Source organism: Macrobrachium nipponense, chromosome 1, assembly GCF_015104395.2.
Source record: "Macrobrachium nipponense isolate FS-2020 chromosome 1, ASM1510439v2, whole genome shotgun sequence".
Lineage (NCBI taxonomy): Eukaryota > Metazoa > Arthropoda > Malacostraca > Decapoda > Palaemonidae > Macrobrachium > Macrobrachium nipponense.
The window spans coordinates 79,445,295-79,471,699 of record NC_087200.1 but is presented as its reverse complement, the minus strand read 5'-3'; the positions used below and the strand labels follow the sequence as shown (position 1 = coordinate 79,471,699).

At 35.2% G+C, this 26,405-nt stretch overlaps 1 protein-coding gene across 2 annotated transcripts in view; it reads right to left on the bottom strand.

The window, feature by feature from the left end:
• LOC135219399 (all trans-polyprenyl-diphosphate synthase PDSS1-like) overlaps positions 1-24,349 on the bottom strand; it is a 64,855-nt gene extending 40,506 nt beyond the window's left edge. Inside the window, exons 1-2 of one of the 2 annotated variants that reach the window (XM_064256145.1) lie at positions 24,075-24,348; positions 9,901-9,948 (exon numbers count right to left, since the gene is read on the bottom strand). In XM_064256145.1, coding sequence (XP_064112215.1) covers positions 9,901-9,948; positions 24,075-24,224 — 198 coding nt within the window. In that variant the 5' untranslated portion in view covers positions 24,225-24,348. Of the gene's footprint in view, positions 1-9,900; positions 9,949-24,074 lie in introns of both variants that reach the window. The other variant, XM_064256146.1, reaches the window with a different exon arrangement.
• Between the last annotated feature and the right edge of the window lie 2,056 nt (positions 24,350-26,405).

Genomic DNA, 26,405 nt, shown 5'->3' with positions numbered 1-26,405 from the left:
CAAATCCTACTCAGAGCTTCCGTTAATTCATTTTTTGAAACAATTAACTAGTAAAAAAAAATCTGACCATTGTAATATTTTACTAAAACCTGATAACACATTCAAGAACCTCTTTCTCTCTCTCTCTCTGTGCCTTTTAGTCAGGGAAAAAAAGACTATCATAAATTAAATGACATCCATGGCCGTACTGCGGGTCTGATGAAACAAAACCTTTCGGGTATGAGTATGACCTCCTCCATTTTCTTGACCTCATCTCATTTCTTTTACTATTACATGCTTAATTTTTTTACTCTTTAAAGCTTTCAATTACAAAGTTGTATTTCATATATTGCATATATTAACTTTATCACTTACACAATTATTCTGTGCATTGATACAATTATAACAGGACCTCGTTGAAACAGGATGATATCTAGCGGAGATATTTAATTTAAAAAATGTCTCCACTACGTGCAATTCACTTTCAATAATAAATATACATACTATTTTATACATATATATAATATATATACATACTATTTTATATATATAATACATATACATCTAAATATATATATATATACATAATATATATATATACATAATATATATATATATAATATATATATATATATATGTATATATATATAGAGAGAGAGAGAGAGAGAGAGAGAGAGAGAGAGAGAGAGAGGCAGGCTACTGGTCATTTCTTCACCAGACAGATATATATTTGTAACAATCACAATGACCTATCAACTTCTCGATTTCTCCACATTTCTTGGATACGCCAATCACTACCAAGCATAAGATCCAAATGGTGACACAAAAATGATTTCATTCCGACGCCCTTGTTAGGACTTGAATCCGCCCCCGATGTATCGAAATGAGATTTGAAAGTTAACCACGAAAGATGATGTAGAACTATTGCCACTCATACATAATATATGCTTCTCTTGAATTCACACACATTTACTAGAGATGGAATAGACCCACACTAACCGTCATTAAAGACTTATATTACTTTCGTGGTCCAGTGGTTAACGTTAACCTCATTCCATCATCTCGTGCGGGTTCGAATCCTGCCACGGGCGTCAAAAATTTAATGTTTCTGAGACTTTGTTGTGATAAGCGTATCCAAAGAGAGTTAGGACGCCAAGAAGTTAACAGGTCATTGTGGTCACTACAAATACAGATACTTATGTGTGTGTGTATTTTTTTTATCTCTCAGAATTTTCTCAGTTACGATAATTTTTTAACTCTAAAACCTTGAAGTCTGATTTGGGAAAAAATGCATAAAAATATTGTGAAGAAGTGGTTCGGAGGCTGAAGTGAATGTATTGTTTATTTCCTATTTGAATTTTGAATATGATATTCTGTCTCCTCTCACACACAAACACGCCTTCTGAGAGCAACGAACCAATGACGAAATAGCTCAACTGCAAATAGAATATAAAATTTAGGCCACAGGCCAAGAGCTGGAACCTATGACGTCATTCAGCCCAGAAAAGGTAATCGAGTAGTAAGGTTTGAAAGGTGTAACAGAAGGAAAACCCTGCATTTGCACTATAAAAAGTAAGCTGGTACTTGATAATGACAAGCAATAAATTTAATCGGTGTCCTACATAAATACATGAATAATATATATATATATATATATATATATATATATATATATATATATATATATATATATATATATATATATATATATATATGAGTAAGTAACCCCGGTATGTATCCACCGAGGAGCTAGCAGTAATAAACACGGCGAAAGCTCCTTAGGACGCCTTGTTTAGTACTATAACCCCTAGGCCCCTATGGGATCTAAGCATTAGTATATACGCCCATTTCTATATTGTGCGGTCGACAAATCATATTAACAAACGATATCTTCGTGCGGCTGTCTACTTCCCTTAGCACGATTTTACCTTGGACTTGGCAAAGGTGGATACATACCAGGTTAATACCAGTAATCCTTATATATGCGTAAGACGCCAGATCAAACAAACCAATCAATGAATAGTCACTACAATTCCAGTTACGATAAGGCATATTTAGTATGACGTGGCTACAACAGACGATACTCTTGCAGAACTAACTAGAAAATGAACATATTTCCTGCAATGGAAGGAGCGGAAGTTGTGAAATAAAGACTAAATTGTACAGTCGAAAGGAAGGGAAATGACGTTTAAACCACCACAGCTCCTCTATCAACAGGAAACTTCACTAAACTCAAGTTACACCGAGTCAGACCGTGGTATCGACATCAAGACGACCCACCCACCCAGGTAGCTCACTCCGAGGGAGACTTCCGAGAACTGTACTTTCTAAGGGAGATTTAACAGCGAGGTGAAGCTATGATGACTCCAAATTACACTGAAGGGTAGTTCTGGAATCAAGTGGCAAGGTAACAGTGCTAGTGTGTGAACTGAACTGCCAAAATTATAAGCCACTGAATTAAACTTAAAGAAATGCATTTTGGGAGAAAAACTAATGAAATTATATATAAAAAGCAAGTACGATTTTATAGCAAGGAGAAAAGATTTCTAGGATAGTGTTAAGTGACTCGTTCGGAAACAAAATGAACATTCTCAATTCATCTCCAATAAAAAATAGTCTCGCAAAATCTGACCCAAGACTAACAGGACTAGACCTATCCCCACCCATCCACTCGCAAGGGTGGTGTCCAACAAAATCTTGTTAAAAAGTTTAAACAAAAACTTTTCACGACACCCAAGTAACAAAACTAACGTTAAATCTAGTTCTAACTAAAAAGACCATTTCTCCAGTCCTTTCCCCAACCCCAAAACTCTCCCTAGTCATAACAGCTCAACAAAATCTGGTTCAAGACGAAGGAAAACTTTTCAAGTCACCGTCAAGAACTTACTCCAGTCTTCCCAGATATAAGGGGACACTTCTTATTTCACCGCCAGCAACACGAGCCACATCCAATATCCTTAGGTAGACGAGGGAGTTTAAAGGAACAACTCACAGGAGGATGTCGAGTTAGCTTCCTCAACGGAGTACCGTTAGATGATGCAGGGGTTGCTTAGTAGTATGACGCCCTCCAGTCTCTCTGGGTTCACGTCTGGGGGAGGGAGAGGGGCGTGGGAGCGACGGGAAGGAGGGGGGAGCTAAAGAAGCAAAGAAACGTAAGCTGAACAACAAAAATATGAAAAGAGGTCGGTCGCAGGGAATGATTAGGGTCTGATTTGTTCACGTAGCGCGGCATTGAAGTCTCCTGTACTCGTGGCGTGCCAAGCTGCCCCAAAAATAAATCGGTACATAGATCAAACCGAGCTTAAAAGCACGAAAAACTATGTACTCATAAGTGGCATCAATTTTGGAGGAGTGAAAATCTCAAATGGTGAATGAGATATAATAATTATATACATATATAAAAAAAGTAGACTTAGTCTGTGATACATACGAGACAACACAACGGTACTCAAATGAAATCGCTGTCAATGAAATTGCAATTAAGATTCTTGCAACTTTAGCAATCTATAATATATATACATATATATACATATATATATATATATATATATATATATATATGCATATAACGACAAACAACCAACATGTAAAACCGAGTCGGAAGTTACGACAAAAGGAGGTTCGTTTGGTTCCTTTGCCTCTCGACCTTCAAGAGTTCATTCATCCCTTATTCCTGCTTATATGATTTGCGGGAGAAATAAAGAAACCCAAAAACCAGTTCTTTATTATTGGTTGGCACTGAACTTATATATGATGTCTACATTCTATATATATATATATATATTATATATATATTTTTAATTAATATATATTTTATTTAATATATTTAATAATATTATTAATATTATTAATATAATATATAATTATATACTATAAATTATATATTTTACTATAATATATTATATATATTATATATATATAATATATATATAATATATAAATTACATAAAATATATAAATATAAATTATATATATTATATATATATATATTATATATCATATTTTTTAATAATATCGTATATTTTATATAGATATAGTATATACGATATAATATATATATATATAGATTATATTAAAATATATATTTGTATATATATATATATATATATATATATATACTTTAGAATGTCCTTTAATATCTAATTCGCTCTATCTCGGAATTAATATATTTTCATATAGTATGTTAACCGAAGGGGAATTTTTAAGTAACATATATGAAGATATATTTATTCCGAGGTAAAGCCAATTAGATATTAAAGGACATTTGTAGCTCGATGTATGTATAGGAATCACGGTAATGTGATGACACACACACACACAATATATATATATTATATATATATATATATATATATATATATATATATATATATATATATATAGTATGTGTGTATGGAGATGGCTGCTAGTCTCATATATGCCTAATGGCTGTTCAAAAGGGGGGTTATTTTCCGAGATCATTTACCCTGTCTTGGTGGTCACCTATCCACGGACAGAGCAAATGCAACGTTGCTGAATTATGCTGATCAATGACCACGCACATGACGATCGTGTTACTGTAAATACCTACATGTACATTAATGAGTGCTGCACTGCATACATTAACATACATAGACTGAGAGGAACAGTATACAATAGTAATTTTCGTGTTAATACTTAAACTGCTGTTTCAAGGATGAGTAATTTGGTTGGATGAAATCACATACACATTTCGTCCTCTTCAGATACACGAATGAATTAATTATTATAAGACAACTGACGTCATAAGTGCTACGAATTCAGCAAATGGCCTATAACTCATGTAGACCAGAATACTATGTATATTTATATAGTAACATACCTAAATATACAGACTTGTGTGTGTGTGTGTGTGTGTGTGTGTGTGTGTGTGAAGGCCACGGTCCGTGGTGAAGGCAAACAGGTTTTGAAACTAGACTTATTTCCTTCAAATGGATTTAAAAAAAAAAATTATTACAATGCATAACCATCATTGTCGGAATCAAGGATCACTAAAGGTCTGTCCACACTAGTAAACACTGTTTGCGAACAAAGTTTCCTATCTACTGCAGACGCCGCCTCAATATTATCATAACTTAACAGATCGCTGACTGACGTTATTAGCTCTTAACTCCTTTCTACCAAACAGATAACAGACGCCTCTATGTATGGTGCGTCATCATTCCTGATCCTGCCACGGGAAAAGAAAGAAAAAACTATCAAAACGTTTTACCCGTTTTTCTCGGGTAACTCCGCCAAAACTTTCGAAAGAATATAACGGGATTTGCTTCCCACAGTGACGGTGACGCGAGACTGACAGTAAAGTGAGAGAAATTCTTCCCTACACCCTGTACTCACATACTCAGCCTCCTCCACACACTTCCCGACATGTGAAATAACAAATACACGAAAAACAAGCTACCTCGCTGCATTAGAATGACCGCGACGGATGATCTTTGCATTCAAGAACTCGGCTGCATTCTTGGGGAAGGCAATACCTCGTCTGATTGCCAATTGCTGTTAATTATAACTGTAGCTGTTATAATGTAATATAACGGTGAACATCCGAAGCGTCAAAATTCACAACAAGCAATTCCAAATGACGGAAATATACGGTACTACAGTTCGAAGCAGCGCATGGAACAATGCCACAGTAAAAAAAAAACTCTGATCATTTCCGGTTATGTCCGGACATTCGAGCACTTCCAGGATACAAAATGGAGAGAGAGAAGAAAGAAAGAAAGAAGTGAGATTTTCAAGCGGTCAGAGCATAGGTTTGCTTGATCTTTGGCGGCGAGCACAGACTACGGAGTTTGTTTTGGTTAATTAAGATGAAAGAACGCATTCAAGTTCTCACAAGTGTCATGACCACCTCATTTTATAAACGTAAGCGACAATTGACGATGTATAAAATCTAATGGTCACATTCAAAAGATCTTTTATTTTTGTAGAACTACGTATCGTGCGTATAGTTTCAATAAACCGTACAACTGCAAAGTATCAAACACTGATATCAAAGCGTAGCAGATACTGTAAGCAGCGACAGATGGACTGAAGACGAAATAAAAAAAAAAAAGTTTCAAATGAGCTCACGAAACTCCTCATTGTACGACAGAGAGTTTAATACTATACAATTCTCTTTTACATTTAGAATGCATCTTCATTTAAAGATATAAATATCGACTTATTCCACTCCATTAAGAAGCTGCATTTACTTGAAAAGAGGACCCGGTCCAAATACGATGATGGTGTATGTATACCGGAAGTTCTCTATTACTGTACCAGCATAATTACCTGAGGTTACGTTTTCTATCGTTTCTTAGCATCATGCCACTAAAATCTGCACTAAATAACTGATAGTATGAAGCAAAATCAAAGTCGCGCCTATGCCGTGACTTTGGGCCAACACCTTTGCGAAAACCCAACTAATTGGTTCCTGCACGAGTTTCCCTGCCATTACAATGCTACCGCGACCAAGTACGAGCGAGTATATATCACCGCCTTTCAAGTTCCTACCGTGAGTTTTCGGTAAAGGTGACCCACTTCTACCGCGAGATGATCGACGCAACTTTCCCGTCACAGCATCTCACGGAATGAAGAACGAGAGGTATCCTTCGGTTGCGATGCTCCGCGCGATTTCTATTGCTTTGCTTCCATTTTACTCGAGTAAAGAAGGGTCGTCGGTGTTAGATCCACGTTTGAAATCGTAGCCTAATATTAAAATGTTACTGATCAAGGCGGCCATGAATTAAAATATATATATATATAATATATATATATATATATATATATATTATATATATATATATATATATATTATATATATATATATATATATATATATATATATAAAATATATATATATACATATATATATATATATATATATATATATATATATATATATATATATATATATATATATATATATATATATATATATATATATATATATATATATATATTTAATGCGTGGTATTCCTTGATCAGAAACATATATATATATATATATATATATATATATATATATATATATATATATGTTGACGAACTATCGCTAAAACATGCGACATCTCATGTAGTCGTAAAGCTGGAGGAAGGAATGAAAGGAGTTGACCGAGCGCTTTCGTGTATTTTTCACCTCTCTTCAGGGTGACCCTGAAGAGGTGTGAAAAATACACGAAGCGCTCGGTCAACTCCTTTCATTCCCCTTCCTCCAGCTTTACGACTATATATATATGTGTGGGTGTGTGTGTGTGTGTATATATGTATATATATGTATATATAGTATATATATGTATATATATGTATATATATATGTATATATATATATATATATATATATATATATACATATATGTATATATATATATTTTTTCTTTTTTTAATGTCAAGCCCTCCCTAGAAAATAATGCTGTTACTAACCTTTAGTTCATTCATGCCATCTATCTATAGGTTCTTCCGGTTGCATTTCCCCGAGATGTAACCAAGTACCGGGACCTTTATTGACAATCGTCTCATTTTTCAGAGCTATTAATCTAACCGAACCTCCGGTCCTCGTCTTCTCTCGCCTAGCATTTCCGGATAAGACCAAGACCGGTGGTCTTGATTAGACCCCTTTCACCATCATTGTCTTCCATCCTTTCGACACGACCAAACCATCTCAAAACACACACACAAATCCTTTCACCTACAGTAACGTTTGTATTATACAAGTCTACGTTCTCTCCACATTTCCTACCTATTAAATTTTTCATGAGATCCAATATACTACATAGAGTTTATCTCACGGCTGCAAAATTTCTTCATTTGCATTAATATACCATGCTACCATAAACAGTAGTAGGATTGGCAATCCCTTCATACACACTCTTACCGTAGCTTACACAGAAACTGTGGCCGCCTTTCCAATCTGTAGCACAAATCCAGCTACTTTTCAACTTTCGCACATTCTGTGTTCATCTCTCTACTCCCAAATGTCAACAAGAATCTACCCCTTCCATTCTTCCACTATCCATACTACCATTTACCAAACCTTATCCCTGATTTCCACTTACCCTTATCACCTTAACCTTACTCTTGCTTACATTTACTCTCAATTTTCTACTCCTTCAAATACCTTCAACAAATTTCACTTGACCCTTCAGTTTCTCTTCACTTACCTCAATCAGCATTGTACCACCTGCAATAACCAACCAATCCACACTCCATTCACAACGACTTTTCTTAAACCCCCTTCACATCTACGACTTTACTGTTGCTCCTTCTGACTTGACATCCCGACACGTAATATACCCTTTTCTCTCACTGACTTTTACTTCCATTCAGTCCCTCCCGTATCTACACATTCTCACAGGCTCTTTGTTTCCATCATAAAGTTTATTTAATTGTTCTCAACTTCATCTCTATATTATACATCAACATCCTCCATACTGCCAATCTATCAGTTCGATCACAGGCTTTTTCTGGGCCCCTGTATTCTACATAGAATTTTTTCAAAACTAACAAACACTTGGTCCGCTCACAGTCTTCCTTGTCAAACCCATTCTGCTTTTTCCTTTGTCACCTGTCTCATTTTCAGTATCAAAAGGCGCAATTTTTGCCCTGCATACTAAGCAATAACATTCCCCAATAATCCTAGCAGTCACCTGTATCGCCTTTGCCTTTACAAAGAATAGAATGCGAAATAGGATTTAGGCCAAAGGCCATGCGCTGGGACTTGTGAGGTCACTCAGCGCTGAAAGGGAAATTGACGATAAAAAGGTTTGAGAGGCGTAACAGGAGGAAAACCTCAAAGCAGTTGCACTATGAAACAACTGTTGGAAAGGGTGGAAAGCCTTATGGAAGCAAGAGAATATGAACGGAGGTACAGTACTGGACAAGGAATGTAAGAGGTTGTAGCTAGGAGCCGAAGGAAGGCTGCAAGGACCCTTGAGCAATGCCTACAGAGCATCACGTGAGGTGCACTGTTCGCGCTTACCCCTCGGGGTCCATCTTTACACAACGAAACAATGATTTCTGTTACTGACTCCTCTGCCTCATAAGACTCTTCACAAACCCTTATCACAGACCGTTGATCACCCTATCACCCTCGTACCCCAGCATCTCACTTGTAATCCCATCAACATTCAATTATAAGCATTCTCAAACCTTACGTGAACCCTTTACCCTCTTTCTCGCTCTTAAATCAACCACATTTTAAAAAAATATCAAAGTATCCACTCTTGAACAATGACTGCAATCTCTTCAGAAATATCGATCTCTCTGTCTCTTAAGATTATATGGTCCTGCTGTTGTTGTGCTTCCCCTCCTTCATTGTATATTTTGGTTTAGAGAGAAACCTCCGCCTGTTTAATATATATATATATATATATCTATATATATATATATTATAATTATTATATATTAATATATATATTAATATATAATAATATATGAATATTATATTATATTATATATACAACTCTTAAAGAAGGCTACCTCTCCATTTGGATCTTATCTCCGATACGCATTTGTTCATTAATCTTGCCCTCACATTACTTTACGCTAGAACAACGCTAACTGTCAATAAAGTATTTGTACAAGTTTTCTATCCGTTCTTATTGATTATCCCTCTTATCTTAATTCTTGACTAAACTAGCCATCCTTCAGAATACCTGTACAACTCGTCTGAAATTGCATTTTTTTTTTCGCTGCTAATTCTTTCGATTCTTCATCCTAATATCACTTAATGTATTTTTTATTGCCTCCTCACACATATTTATTACAAACTGATACTATATATATATACTGATATACGATATATATATATTATATATATATATATATATAGAGAGAGAAGAGAGAAGAGGAAGAGAAGAGAGAGAGAGAGAGAGACGAGAGAGAGAAGAGAGAGAGAGAGAGAAGGGGGGGATACATACTAACCTTAAGAGAATTGTGGGTATTCGCAGAAACTGGGCTTTGTCGTGATGCCTGTAAAAACAAAGAACGACAAATTAATACTTTCAGCAAAGCCCGAATTCTCAAAAAAAAAAAAAAACATACAAATAAATAAAAAAAGTAAAGACAAATCTTAAAACTTTATCCAAGATTGTCATGGCGAATGGGGATAACTGCAGTACACTTATGAGTGCTCAGATTTTTTTTTTTTTTTTTAATGGAAGGAAATGTCACTAAATCCAAAATCCCCAAATTCGGTCCACAGTAGTCAAAAACGGCACAAAACTGGGAACTGACAACAGACAATACTGGTTTTACAATGCCTCTGCACATTATATTGATGCAATGCGAATCAAAATCCAATAATTGTCTCTAATGTTTTGCGATTAAATACAAAACGCAAAAACTGAAGACATATCCAACTGAAATACAATCGTATGAGATAAAAGGTAGAAACAATAAGATAACTAAATATTGCTTAAAATATGTGTTAATTATATATATATATATATATATATATATATATATATATATATATATATATATATATATATATATATATATATAAAGGTTTTTGCCACGAAGGAAAAAATGAAAAAAGCGAGATTTTCATTATTTCCTTCGTGGCAAAAAACCTTTATTTATACATAGTATCACGTTTTATATACTTCGTGATCAAGTTATTAATAATATATATATATATATATATATATATATATATATATATATATATATATATTTATATATATATATATATATATATATATATATATATAAAGTATAAAGGGCCCATTAAAACACTGGTTTAAAGCTGAGAACTATAATTCGGTGGACTAACTTCCACACTTATCAAATAGTGAATTTACAAATAGTATATATACGTGTGTATATATATATATATATATATATATATATATATATATATATATATATATATATATCAATCCCAGTTGCATAAAACAAACAAGAAAGCTAAACGGTCAAAAGCAACTGACAGCTGTTGCTGGTTACAGCAGACTCCTCAAACCACTGAGATTTAAAAATGGCGCATTAAATCTGCTTCTTTTTTTCCCTCGACAATAACTGCCTACAACAACTTAATTACTGCAGACGCCGCCTCAATATTATCATAACTAGCTAGTCCATACCAAAACCCCGGGGACGTTCTACACCGTACCGAACGAAACTCTGGCCTCAGGCACAGAGCCTTCATTCGGCATGCTTTATAAAGGCCAGTGGTGAGAGAAGCTAGGAACGGCCTGATGAACGAGAAAGCCATGCTGATATAATTACCAGTTGCTCTTACTCAGAAAAAAATTTGTGTATTGGAATATAAAGTCTTATTATACCATTTATCAATATTGTTCGAGATGAGCGAATATTCCCTTGGAACAAGTCTTAGAAGCCATTAGCTTCGTGTCGTGAAACTGGATGATAAGATTTAATTAGGCCAAGGGCCAAGGGTCGGGACCTATGGGATCACTCAGGAGGCTTGGAAGATCGTTTAACAGAAGAAAATCCTCGCAGTTGCACTATGAAACCATGGTTAGGAGAGGGCGGACAGAAAGATAAGAGATATGGACAGAGGTACTGTGAAAGTAATGAAAAGGGTTGCAACCAAGAGCCGAATGACGCTGCAAAGAACCTTAAGTAATGCCTACAATGGACCGCGTCAGGCGTTCTGATGGCACTGGGTACCTACGGAGAACTTTGCATTGTCTCTAGGGCCATCCCATCAGTAGCTAAATATCTCCAATTATACCACAAAGAAAATTACACTCTTGTTTATATTGTTGGAGTGGACGAGCAAATTGCATTACTGCTGTCACTGAAACGCCGCAAAAAAAAAAAAAAAAAAAAAAGTCGCTTGACGTACCATCAGAGGGCTTATAATTTCGCTTTAATAATGCAATGTTATTAGACTCCCGATCACCATCTCATCTGCGAAATGGCCTTCTGACGAAGGAAACGGAAGTGTTGGAGAAGTAAATGGAGTTTTTTTTTATAGGTGTAATAAGCCGTTTACTCAATGACGTTTTATAAAATGACGCGTTGCGTTTACACAGCAATCAAGAGCGTTTAAATCCAGAGATTTTGCCTCCTTCATCATGCTCTGTCTCGTCTCCTTCCTCTCGGATAACAAGGTCGCAGGCGCCAGTGCGTCTCCGAAAGAAAAGGTGACATTGAAGGAAGATTTGATATGAAGTGTAATAAGGAGATCAAGAGAGAAGACTGCTTTGTCTTGAAAACGAAGAAATAATTTGTGCATTAAAATTTCGTAAAACTAATGTTCTTGGTTTCCGATGGCTCTGAGTCGGCTCTCCAAATCCACATCTGTACTACCTATAGTTTTTAATTTTCATTCAAGATATTTGCACTACAATACAGTAAACAATCGTGGATTTCATTCATACATACTATTATAGTTATCATATTTATTATAATGTAAAAATGTTGTGCATAGGTGCGATAAGTAAGCGGTTTTACATTCTTTCTCCGAGGTATACCTTTCATAAAAATACAGTCAACAGTTTCAGAATATCTAGATTTCTTTAATGAACGCTGGAAACACTGGAGATGAAAAAGGTCAAAGAAAAAATGAGCATAAAAAAACATTTCGACTGGTAATATTTCGGTCCTGATCACTTGGGAATGTGGACAGTGACAGACTACACTGGTAAGCTTAGCTATTATGATAGTCCTATCAAATTAGGTGTCAATACGTAGTTTTAGCTCTAGTTAGCTCGTCCACCTGGGTCGAATCTGGTTGGCGGCTTCGCCGGACTACTTAGCCTACACGAGAATGTGTCTCCGAGTTCACTCGTCCGTGTAATTAGATTTACAGTACTCCTGATAGGTCCATATTGTCAGTTTGACTCACCGTGGCAGAACCAGCATCACTCTTGCTAGAGCTAGAGAAAATCCCAGACCTCTAAACCATATCTCGCTAATCGTTTACGCTCGATCAGTAGATTGATCTTAGACGAATCTACCGGTCTGCATATTTGTGAACTGTAACGTTGTGCCGACCTTCCCCGTAAAAAACGGGACGCCATTATCTTAAAACTAACCACTGTATTTTCTTGAAAATAATTTCAGTGTGTATCTCACATCCAAATTACAATGTTACACAACTTGACCTAACCTAACCTAACCTAATGGCATGGAAAAAAAACTAAGCTGGTGCAATACTAAATATACATCTCGGGAATTTGCTAAGGTATTCTGCCCGGCATAAATTTCATTACAGTTATTGCACGGTATTTCATATCCAGCGGCACCAGCTTGCTTTTTATTTAAATGTACTTAGTAATCGAACTGAATACAAAATACTTCTTACGGTCTTCAGAGACTAAAATATGGTGAACCAACTTATGAGAAAATTAAGTAATGCCTACATGGCGCCGCATGAGGTGCACTGACGGCGCTACCCCCTACGGGATCTTAGTAATCGATCTACCGTAAGTTTTATGAATGAAAAAAAAACTGATTATTGGATTTATGTTCATTTTATGATGTTTTCTACATAAAAATATTTTATTCTATTGTTACAATATTTCATTTCTATATTTGTGGGGCCTCCCTGAAGAATGTTTTGTTTGCTTGTTAATAGTTTTCTCGAAAGTATATATATCAGATAATAGGACAGAAACTCAAGAACAGTCTTTTTTTCTCTCTCTCTCCAACACCCTGCATGCATATCATAATCCCTTGAAATTAACTGGAACTGGGATATAAAAATTCAGGCCAAAGACCAAGCGCTGGGACCTATGAGGTTATTTCGGACTTAAAAAGTTGAAACATTTGTTATGAGAGGGTGGAAAGCAAAATGGATGAGAATATGAGCACAGGTACAGTAAAAAGGAGGATTTGCTGCTAGGGGCCCATCGAAGGGATGATGCAAGAGCGTTAAGTGGTGCTTACAGTGCACCATGACAATACTACCCTCCCTACTGCAACTTAAGAGAAGATTCAAGAAACTGGGAAACTTGTCTTCCTACACATAAGGAAAGCATATTTAGTATGTTCTCTTTTTCACTTAATTATCTACAAAGTACCATTTGCCATTAACTTCTCATTCGGTTTTAAACGCAACGCTATCACTAACATAATCAGACTATTCATAAAAGACCTGAAATAGCCCAGCTACTGTCCAGGAATATAGACTTCACTGTCTTGTCTAATAGCCAGGTCATGTTTAGAGACTTCATGCAGAGCAAATATTCTTTCTACAATATTCCATGGTACGGTTCGCTAGAAGTGAAGAGAAGGAACTGCCATGCTACAGGCGCATTTGTCACCTTAAAAGAAAAAGTATCGCTGGTTAAGCATATGTTAAATAATATTGATGTTTTATAAACGCCAGGAGTAAGGTGATATTCGCATGCTTTTAACTTCCTACTTCAGAATTTTCGTAAATAAATTTTATGTCGAGCATGAGCAATTTGATGTAGTTCAGGATGTTTTGATTTTGTTATTTATATAGATGTTTGGCATTATGCCAAGCACTGGGGCAACTAAGGCCATTCTGCACCGAAACGGAAATTGACAGTAAAAGGTTTGAAAGGCGTTACAGGAGGAAAAGTTAGGTACATCTTAGTTCTACCAGACCACTGAGCTGATTAACAGGTCTCCTAGGGCTGGCCCGAAGGATTAGATATTTTTACGTGGTTAGGAACCAATTGGTCACATCGCAACGGGACCTACAGCTTATTGTGGAATCCGAACTACACTTATTCGAGAAATTAATTTCTATCACCAGAAATAAATTCTTCTGCTTCGGCGTTGGCCGAGCCGGGATTCGAACTTCGGACCACCGGATTGGGAGCCCGAGCGAAAACCACTCGTCCAGCGAGGAACAAGTTACAGGATGAAAACGCGAGTGCACGATGAAACTTGTAAGGAGAGGGTGGACAGTAAGACGGAAGAAAGAGAATATGAGCGGAGGTACAGTAAAATGAATGAAGGAAGTTGCAGCTAGGGGCCGAATGAACCCTGAAAGAACCATAAATAATGCCTACAATGCATCGAATGACGTGCACTGACAGCACGAACCCCCTACGGGATTCAGGGATGTTAACTCATTCCACACACAGCTATTCCAAATACACACATCTGTCATCTACCCAAAGACCACTGAAGTGCTATCAGTGGAAATATGTGATTGGATTTACGAACATTTGACTGTAAAGCCAAGCACTGTGGCAGGCGCACTTTTAGCCATTCAGCGCCTGGGACACCGAAAAGGGCGAGTTCGAGTGGTTGGAGAGCAGGAGTGAAGACGGGGACTTGGGGAACGGAGGTAAAGTAAAAGGCTAAAAAGTGGGTGCAGCTACGGGTCGAAGGGAAACTACAATCAACCTTCATGAATGCCTTCAATACACCAAGTAAGGTGCGCTGACGGCACTGAGGAGCGGTTTCTGTGTTGTTTTTATATGCGTTTTGATATAAGAAAGAAATGGCGGGGCTGGAAATTCTATGTCCTGACTTAATTCAGAAGAACACACAGAATGAATAGCTCTACATAGAATCACTACACATGGTGTGCTCACAACTTCAACTCAGACCAACACAGGATATCTACCATTCTGCCCTTTAGCCAACCATACCAACATATAGTTTATCCTCACGTTGAGACGCTAACTACATAAAGGAAAGAAAAATAACCACAATTATGCCATGGTTCCATATCTAACGTCAATCGGTTGGAATTCTGGGGGTCGAGAAGACCTTGGTTTTAGGAGTCTCCAAGGTACAACAGTATCAGCCAAAAAACAGCAATGAAAGGGCATTTCATTGCCAGCAAATAGTTCACTGGTCTGGTCTTTAATCTATATCAAAGGCCCTGGTGATGATTAGTATGGAAAAAAAAAAACGTTGAACTTATCTTGAAATGAGAATGTGGAGAGCTAAATACACAAACTAAGTGTTAAATGGGAGTAGCATCATGTCCGTGTGTTTTTCCTCATGAAATATGAAGTTTCTCTGCACCTCAAGTCTTCAATTAATATTGAATAAGAGGACAGGCTTACAATTATTTATCCTGATACCACAACAATTAGTCGACACAATAACGAAAGTCATTGAGAGAGAGAGAGAGAGAGAGAGAGAGGAGAGAGAGAGAGAGAGAGAGAGAGAATCTTTAAAACTCATCTACATTAAGGAAACATAATTAATGACTGTCACATGGCAGTCACTGAACATGAGACAAGACAACATGATGCAGCTGGAAGACAAAACGGTCCCCGGTGGTTAAACCAAAGTGTGCCTCAGTTCTCCAATGCCTGATTACTGGAACGAAAAGAAGTCTAAGTATCACTATATAAGCAAGAGGAGGCGGCACAGATGTAGCCGAGACAACAGGTGGTAGTGGTGACGACAGATGGCAGTAGCAGGTATGCTAGATGGCGGTGCGGTGGCTGCTAAAGGTGGCAGCAGCTGTATCTCTCTCCTCGTTCAGCGGAGATGCTTCCGGGGATGTGCAAGATGACAATGAATACGGAGATGACTTTAGAAACGAAAGGAAAAAAAATAAAAAAAAAAAGGGGGGGGGGGGCTTGGTCAACTGCTGACGCTGAAAGATAACCATCGGTCCCATATGCAACGCCTCAAGAATTAAATTCCAAAATTATGTATAGTTCGAAAAATAATTTTTGGTTTGTTATAAAACAAACTATCATCAACATCACTCAAACAAAAAAACACCTATATACAACAAATTTCATTCAAAAGTTCATCTACTTAACAGCAAGCTTCAGTAGAAAATTACGTCCTTAATGAAAAGTAAAATGCAAATTAAATCTCATACAAAAATAGGCATCACCAGTCAAATAAAGTCAACCACTCAAGCTGTAAACCCATCATTGGAGCCACGACTAAGCCAACCAATCAAGACACTTACCCAACCAACCCAGTCAGAGGCAATTTACAATTCAGAGACGGTATAATTCAATGGCCGTGGTGCTTTACTGTACTATTACAGCTCCTCTTAAACTTTTAAATTCCAAATAATTTTTCATAACTTGCTATTATGACGTTCATAAATTAAAAGGAAGCATGCAATAACATCACACATCAACTCACCACGGTCAGCTGCCAAAATCAACTGGAGTCAATTTCAATCTCTTGAAAGATATTTAGCTTAAAGAACAAAGTTTTATGAAAAAAATATTTGAAAATAATATGTCTACATTGCATATATAATATATATATATATATATATATATATATATATATATATATATATATATATATATACATACATACATACTTATCTAAAAAATACTTTATTCACAACCGTTACAAAATATAAAGGAATAATGGTCCCATCGTCCAGCTACTGAACAATGGAGGCAGCCCTTAATAGCTTGTAACTTTTGTGATACCGTCTAACACATATCTATTTGATATCTCCCTGTCTAAATGAGGTCCTGCTCTTTGTATGAACACAGTAAAATTGTGCAAGTGATCCCCCAAGCCTTTCCCCAATAATATAAATTTTTTTGTATGTATGTTGTTTTAATATATTATATAAGTTTAATAATACTTATATAAAATAATTATATATATAATATATTTATAATAATATATATATATTTATTTATTATTAAATTACAATAATCAAATTATCTATTTAAAAATTAGATTATAATATTAAAAATATAATATTAAATATATATAAATAAATAATTAAATAATAATTATAATCGTGTGTGGTGTATTAATTAATATTGGTAATAAAAGGAATAATGTTGGTTAATTATATTTAAACTTTAATTTATATATATATTATTTATTATTATAGTATAATATATATAATAGTATATATTTATAAATTAATAAATTATATATATATATTTATATATATATATATATATATATATATATATAATATAAATATATATATAATATATATATATATATATATATAAATAATATATTATATAGTATAAAATATTATATATTTATATATATCAATATAAATATTATATGGATAAAATAAAAAATATATATAGTAATAATAACACACCACACATATTTACATAAACATAAACATAACAACATTATAATAATATTATTATTAATAAATTATTTATAATATTATAATTTTATTATAATTTATTTTATGATTTAAATAAATTTATTAAATAATATAATTATAAAATTAATTTTTTATAATTATAAATATAGTAAAAAAACATTTTTTATTATTATATATATATATATATATATATAAAATATAATATATATACTTATTTAAATATTATAGGGGTAAAAAAATAATTTAATAAGTTTGGTGTAATATATATAATAAATTTTAATATTAAAAAATAATATATATATATCATATATATATATATATGTAAAATATACTATATATATTAAATATATTATTATTACCTATATAAATCTATAATATATATAGAATATATATATATATATATATATATATATATATGTTTGCAAATAATAATGTTGGCTGGAAATACTGAAGAAAAACTAAAACTCATAAAAAAATTTAGTGTTTGCAAGATGAAGTTAAGAATAAATTTAAGCAAGACTAAAGTTATTAGGGCAAATCATCATCTCCAGCTGACAAAAGTTTCAAAGTATAGATCTCCCCATTTCTCTATCATTTCTTCTTACATCAAGTGCACCAGACAAATAGTTCATCAACAGCTTCAACTTCTTTTTATTCACATTTAAAACTATATTTCATTTTCATTAAGGAGACTTGGCTCAACAATCCTTTAATATAATCTCACCTAGACCTCCATAAACAATACAAGACATTCCCCAGTTTTCTACACAAGCCTTGCATTCTCGCTTTATATAATTTGTAACAAATATCTTAACCTACAATCACCCATCATATTTAATCACAAATCATTATAGGAAGCAACCTTTCCCATTTTTCCATCATCAATATCTGCCCTAATAACTTTAGTCTTGTTTAAATTTATTCTTAACTTCATTTTGCAAAAACAAAATTTTTACGAGTCGTTTTAGTTTCTCTTCACTACTTCCAACCAATATTATTTGCAAACATTCATTCCACACTTCATTCATAATCCATTTACTTATAGTACTATAGCTTTACAACAACACCATGTCTTATCTCTGATTTCATGCATAATTCCACCTATAAAAATACTGAACAGTCATGGAGATTGTAATATTCCTTCAAGCTAGCTTTTACACATCCTGAAACTAACTATATATCCTAATGCATGCTTAACTTCCATCATAAATAGGTGCTATCAAACTCTCAATATCATGATCTTCTAGACCAGTGTTGTCCAAACTGGGGCCTGCGTACCCCTGGGGGTACCCAACATAAATCATGAGGGTATGTGAACAAACAAGGAACACACACACACATAACAGAAACATCCCATCAGTGAACATCAGCCTCACATCACACATTAAGTTGTGTAAGTAATTTTCAAGCATTTTGTTATTAAATCATTTTATTTGTGTAATAAATTTGAATTTATTGACCAACACTCCTACAATGCAGTCTTTTCATAATTAATATACTATTTACATAATTATCCTAAATAAAACTGAGTTTGGTCAGCCATGGTGGGCGAGGGAGGTATGTAACAGTAGGAGAAGGTAATAAAGCGTACAATAGGCAAAAATGTTTGGACAACACTGTTCTAGACCATATACTATTCTCAACACAATCTAAATGGCTGCTTATTAATTTGAACCACAACGTAACACATTACTCCACCTTTTCACATATTTCTACATCTTCCTATCCTTACTTTTTTCCTTGTACTAACCCTCTTCATTACTAAAATTCCAATAAAAATTAATTACAATATTACTTTTTTTCTTCAGTCAATAACTATACATTGTCCTCCATTAGGGAAGAGCTGATTCAGCAACCCTTTCATATATCATAACTATTGCCCCACTTTTTTTTCTTTCCCTAAATTTTCCAGGGAAGTGGAAATAGTTTCAATTTTACTTGGAAAGAAAATTGTGGGACAAATGCAAATACGTATGACAACACCTTTAATAAGAGGGAATTTGGAAAAAAATGTCAACTTGAAGGTAGGGGTCACCTATGTGGGCAGGGAAAAGTAGTCAGACAAGAAGAAAGTGAGATACATTGGGTGGGAAGAACCAAAAATACATGAAAGAACTGGAGTAAAACTACTGGAAAAAATGTAACTAAGGGAAGTAAATGAAGAAAATGACTGAAAGGGAAATAAAGAGATGCCTGAAGAACAATCAGTCATCTCCTTGGAGGGAGTCTTTTGATGAATTGATGAATTAAGAGGATACAAGCATTGCCTATGCTATGGCAAATTTGAGAATGCTCACAAAAAGTGAGTTGAAAAAGTTAAGAGGATAATTAAAAGTCAGAAATTTCATACTGAGCAAGGGGTTAGGGCTAAACATAGGTACTATACCTTCCCCTTCAAGGAGCACTACAAAATTCATTTAGTTGTCCCAAGGTACTATGTAATAAGGCTCTGAAGAAATGGATTTTATTTTTAAAACAAAATTATCAGCCATGCTTTCAATTTTTCAAAGTTACAAATCATACAAACTGAATATATAAACTGTACAACACCCATTGAAGAACAAATATGTATAATTTGCTCAACGCAACAAATCATACCACACATTGTCACACCCATTATAAGATTCAAAATGCTTCCCCTCATATTTTCACTTCCAAATGCACTAAACACAAGGTCACAAAACACTCCTTCAAATCCAACTGTCTCACATCCTAAATACACATGCATAAATGAGCTGCATGTATCTTAACCCATTCAAAACATTGCAATAATACTTGTTTTTACAAAATTCATAACTATGAAGATGGTTTGATGATCGCTTCATTCTCTTTGACTCCCTTGATATGGCTAGTCAGTTACAAACAAAATTTTTACAAAACATGGGCAATCTTTGAATTCAGACTGCTTAGGCTTTTATATCTGGTACAAGTAATGTATGTCCATTCTCAAAAATTTTATGCTGCACCTTGCCTTTCCAAAAAAACAAAACCACCAAGATCCTGTGTTGGTCTGAGTTGAAGTTGTGAGCACACCATGTGCTATGATTCTAAGTAGAGCTATTCATGCTGTGTGTTCTTCTGAATTGAGTCAGGACATATAATTCCAGCCCCATCATTTCTTCCTTATATCAAAACGCACATAACAATACAGAAACCATATATAATTCGCTCCTCAGTGCCGTCAGTGCACCTTATGTGGTGTATTGAAGGCATTCATGAAGGTTGATTGCAGTTTCCCTTCGACCAGCAGCTAGACCCACTTTTTAGCCTTTTACTTTACCTCCATTCCCCAAGTCTCCTTCACTCTTGCTCTCCAACCACTCGAACTCACCCTTTTCGCTGTCCCAAGCGCTGAATGGCTAAAAGTGCCTGCCACAGTGTTTGGCTTTACAGTCAAATTTTCTTAAATCCAATCACATATTTCCACAGTGGTCTTTGGGTAGATGACAGATGTGCGTATTTGTAATAGCTGTGTGTGGAATGAGTTAACACCCCTAAACCCCGTAGGAGGGTAGTACTGTCAGTGCACCTCATTCGATGCAATGTAGGCATTATTTAAGATTCTTTCAGGGTCTCTTCAGCCCCTAACTGCAACTTCTACATGGGCTTTTACACTGGTCAAGTAAAGGAATTTTAGGGCTACATGGGTTACAAAGATGAAAACAATGAGATTTGGTGCCAGATGCTTTAAGATTCTTCATAAGAATTCAGGTAATGTTAGGTTATGAGGAAGCCAAGAAGACTCATCTGGGCAATTCTCTCCCATCTTCATCTTACAAATGACTGCAACAACTAAAACTATAATTTCTTTCTGGAAAATGCCCTTTTATTATGGCTTCATTAAAATAATTGTATATTATCAACATAAGACCCACTGATTGCTACTATATGAGGACACATATGTTTGGAAAGGGTTTTTTTCCTAAATGCAGCCAGTACATTATAATGCAGATCAGAAATACCATCTAATAGGCATATCGAAATACTAATTCTTTTAGATAATAGTACTACAGTGCAGTTCATTTCTCCAATACTAGTCCAGTTATGAAAAAAGCTTTTCACACTGTAAAGTTTGTTCCAATACGACAAGCCTTGCTTTATGTAATTAGCCTTATATCATTCATTAGTTATACATTTTATCAATAACATCAATCTGTTCAAGCATTATACATTTTATCAATAACATCACTCTGTTCAAGCATAACTTCTGTTTTTGCAGGTCCTATCAATGCAGTACCTGCATAATTTTAATATCTCTTTATAATGCAGAAATACCTGCAAATATAACATTTACCTTCTCATTTAGTCTACATAAGCCCCTCTCAAAAATTCTGCAATCAACACTCTTAAGAATAAACAGGATACCAAGTGTTACAAAGTTGCCCAGTTCCTTGGGTAACAATTCACATAAATGCAATGATTCCTTTGCTCTTTCTGGGGGTTTCTTTCTATGGAAGTACATTCTCATTGCATTCAGCAAACTTGTTATAACCCTCCTAAGAGGAGCATGTGTTGCCTCTTCAGTTACCTACTAAATGAAAATCATAAAAAGGCTTGCACAACACAAACATCTTTATAGGGGCAAATTTTATTAAATAATTTTATTTAAAATCTACCCAATTGTACACCTGCTCCAATTTAGTTTTAACAAGACACCAGTTTCACACTCTTAAGGGTTAGAAGATGAAAAATGTTATGACATTGAGCAGTTAAAAGTGGGATAAAAGCAAATGCACACAAAAGTAAAAGATACAGTGTGCAGTAATTTACTAGGAAGTAACACGGAGCAACATAGAAAAAACTGCAAAAAATGATCCAAGCTCACCTACAAAGTTAAGATAAAATGTTGTTTCATCTTTATATATGTATATAGGTATATAAATTTTTCTTATCGCAACCACTGTTTGTTCTTAAGGGAATTATACTCTCATGCCCTCCCCCCAACCCCCCCAAAGGACTCCATAAGACAAAACTAACCAATTACAAAGATTTCTCTTATATTGTAGTTGGTCTCGGCCAGAATAGTGTTGTTAGCATAGTGATGTTATGTAAAGCCTGTGTCCTGGTTACCCTAACATACTCTTTTTACCTCTCCACAATTCACCAAAATTTGAAGTATAAGTCTAAACAAGCAGCAGCCCAAAATCTTGTAGGTCATTTGAATGTGTTGTAAGAAAGACTACATAACTTGACTGCTTGGCCATGACTAAGCCCTAGGTTAGGTTAACATTGCCTAAGTAGCTAGTACATCATTCAGCATAACCTTGGCTACAATTTAATTTTCTCAGTCAAAATATATACCATACCCTATGATACCCTAGAATTCATGATTTTTCATTATAAAAATGACTGCTGACCTAAATGCAATTATTTCAACACGACAATTTTATAGCTACAGAATTTTGTATTTTTTCCAACATACAAACCCACATCATGGGATACCCATACTACCTAATGACATGATTGTGGGATTTTATCCGTATGGAAACAATCGCATTTTGCCTATGGGACCCGCTTATCGGAGATTACCACCTAAAGGAAATCTGTTTTGCGACTTTACATGTAAATGAAAAGATAGTAGTACCTAGTAAATACTACTACTAGCTAGGTAGCTATAATTAAAAAGAAATCTTAGTACCTAGCCTAGCCTAACATGGTTTAGAGGTTACAAAACTGAGTAACGGGATATGCTGACACTAACTAATTCTTAACAGACATAGCCGACATAAGACTTAACTCCCTAATGAAATTTTTGTTCTTGCGTAAGCTGGACTAAACCCAAATCAAATGTTTGTGATCCCAAAATTTTGAAATTAAAAACAGACTAAGCTACTACTAACCTAAGGGCAAAAGTCCTACTTCTGACATGAGGGGGAGCTATTTGCCTTACGCAACGAAGAATCTTTCAATTTTATGGATTTGTGACATAACGGGTTTTATTTTAAAACAATTTCAGGATTGGTGTTGGATAAGAAGTTATATAACGACCTTAGTTTGACATGTAACTGCTACTGCTGCAGACGACACACGATCGGTGTTATTATGCCTCTTCCGGGGCACCGCGAAGTGTTCGCACGAGCACGAAACAGCTGATTGAAGAAGTTACGGTACTACTTACCACATGAGATACGGCTCGATGACGGATTCCCCCGTTCAAGATACCTGTTCCCGTTGAACAGGTGCCTTTACATAAGCTATTACTCTTGGGAGAGTGAGCGATCACTGCATCCAGCAAACAAGATACGCGGGCCCGCATCGAGCTGGCCATTGTTAGGAGACCGGGGGTATGGTGGAGCACGCCGAACCGGAGACTAGAAGACACTTGCTCACTAGCAAACTCTCTTCGGCACACTGACGTCCCGGTCTCAATGTCAGAAACGTACACCGGCGAGTATACTCGCACGGCTCGACTGATTAGAGAAAAAGCGCCTTAGGTGCGTTCGCTTTCCAGTGGACTCAACAGATAGAAGTTGTCTTGTATCTGAGTTATATTTCTATTCAATCTGGTATATTTTTGAAATTTCACGATTGATAAAATACTAGTTTTAACCAACCATATGGTGGAGGTTAATGACTTTTTAACTGTATAAAGATGGATCTCATCGAAACGTTAGAGTCTCATCTAGTCTAACTTAAAGATTATTTACCCCGGGAAGATGAACGCAGCCACATTCTTCTTCTTGGTCAAGAGTTACTATGAAGTGTGTTTACATCGATTCATTCAAACGATAACGAACATTTTTGCTAAATCCACTTCATCTCACGGATTAAGGCGCGACTACAAATTATTAAGAAAAAAATTAAGTATCAGAGCTCGCATTTGATGTAATCCATGTAGTCTATCTTATTCTGAAGAAAAATTAAAATACTAACGTTCGCTCATACTAACAGAAATCCACTTTAATTTCATATCATTATTATTTTATTATTTTTGTCTAAGAAATATTGGGGGAGAAAGGCATACAAGAAAAATAGTGATAGTACAAGAAAAATAAACAGCTTTGATACATTAAAGTTTTATAAACACTCGTTATAAAGCTGGATGGGTTGTTTTAAGCGGTGAGAAAAAATGTGTGCTATTTTACAAAACTTGATCGATTACAATTCATTGAAGAATGTGATAAAATAAAGCCCATTATAGAAATTATGTAAAAATTAACATTTGAATTCATACTCCTGAATCTACCCGTGAGATGCGCAACGTAAAGAAATAAAGTCTTCCACAAAACTAGAAGTTAGGAGAAATAAGAAAGACGTGTAATAAAATAATAATATGGAAATACAACATTAACGCCAGGATATCGTAACTCCTACACATTTAGATGTTGTTCTCTTATGGAGAAAATAAACAATGGGTCAAGGACTGAATTGGTATTACTAACAACAAAATTCCACGCAGGTATGGAAACTTCTGCAAAAAAGAAAAAAAAATCTTGAACACGCTATAAGATGTGCAAGAAATATGTACTTAATAACTTTAATCAGAGATGATGTTCTCTCGGAGATTATTCCATCACCCCATCTCTCTCTCTCTCTCTCTCTCTCTCTCTCTCTCTCTCGAAATTATCAGAGCATAAAATTACCTTATTAGTAGTAACATACTCCGAAGAAAATTCGCTCTCAAAGTAAATTGAGAATCTAAGACTTCCATCTCTTCTCTTATTGTATTCCGCCCATCACCGTGGTTTATACTGACTATATTTAAGATAAAGGGTGCATATTTCCTTCAAAACCATTCGTGATGGCTGTTATACTAAACAGTTACTAAAAGCCACGCATTTAGTATAGCAAAGGAATGACAACTTTTGGATTTACGGACTGATTACTAGACTAAGAATCAAATATGGACTAACCATTAGTTTTGACCGGAAGTGATTGGCGTTCCAGAGGGGGTTGGGCGAGAGGGGGGGCTGTTTGAAATCGCACTCCCCCCCACCCCCGGGCCCCAAAGTGAGGGGGCGCCCAAAATGCAAAATTTAACCATTGCTGCTATGACAGGACAAGCTAAATCCAGTGGCACCAAAATGGTCAATGGCACCATTTATATTTGGATCCGAAAGTTTGGGGCCTACTAAAGGGCCCAAATTTCCAATTTTGTGAACAAAATGTAACCAAAATGTTATGTAAACGAAATAGGGCTCTCTAGGGGGGCCCCTCCCAATCGTAGAGCCCATTATAAACCTTGTCATACAGATCGGATGAAGGTGGGTAACGTTGATTGGGGTAAGTGCAGGGCCGATTTAAGGCAATTGATTACTGCTTACAGCAGTCCTAGTTATCCTCTGAAGGCCCCTATAATGACTCCATTTCTGAAATTCGCTCGCCTCCCACCCCATAAGAGGGCCCACAAAAGGGACTGTGACCCCCTGGCCCTAAAAATGTCTAGGAACGCCATTACCGGAAGTCCCTATTTAATTTTACTTTAAGATAAAGTGAGAAAGCTATTATT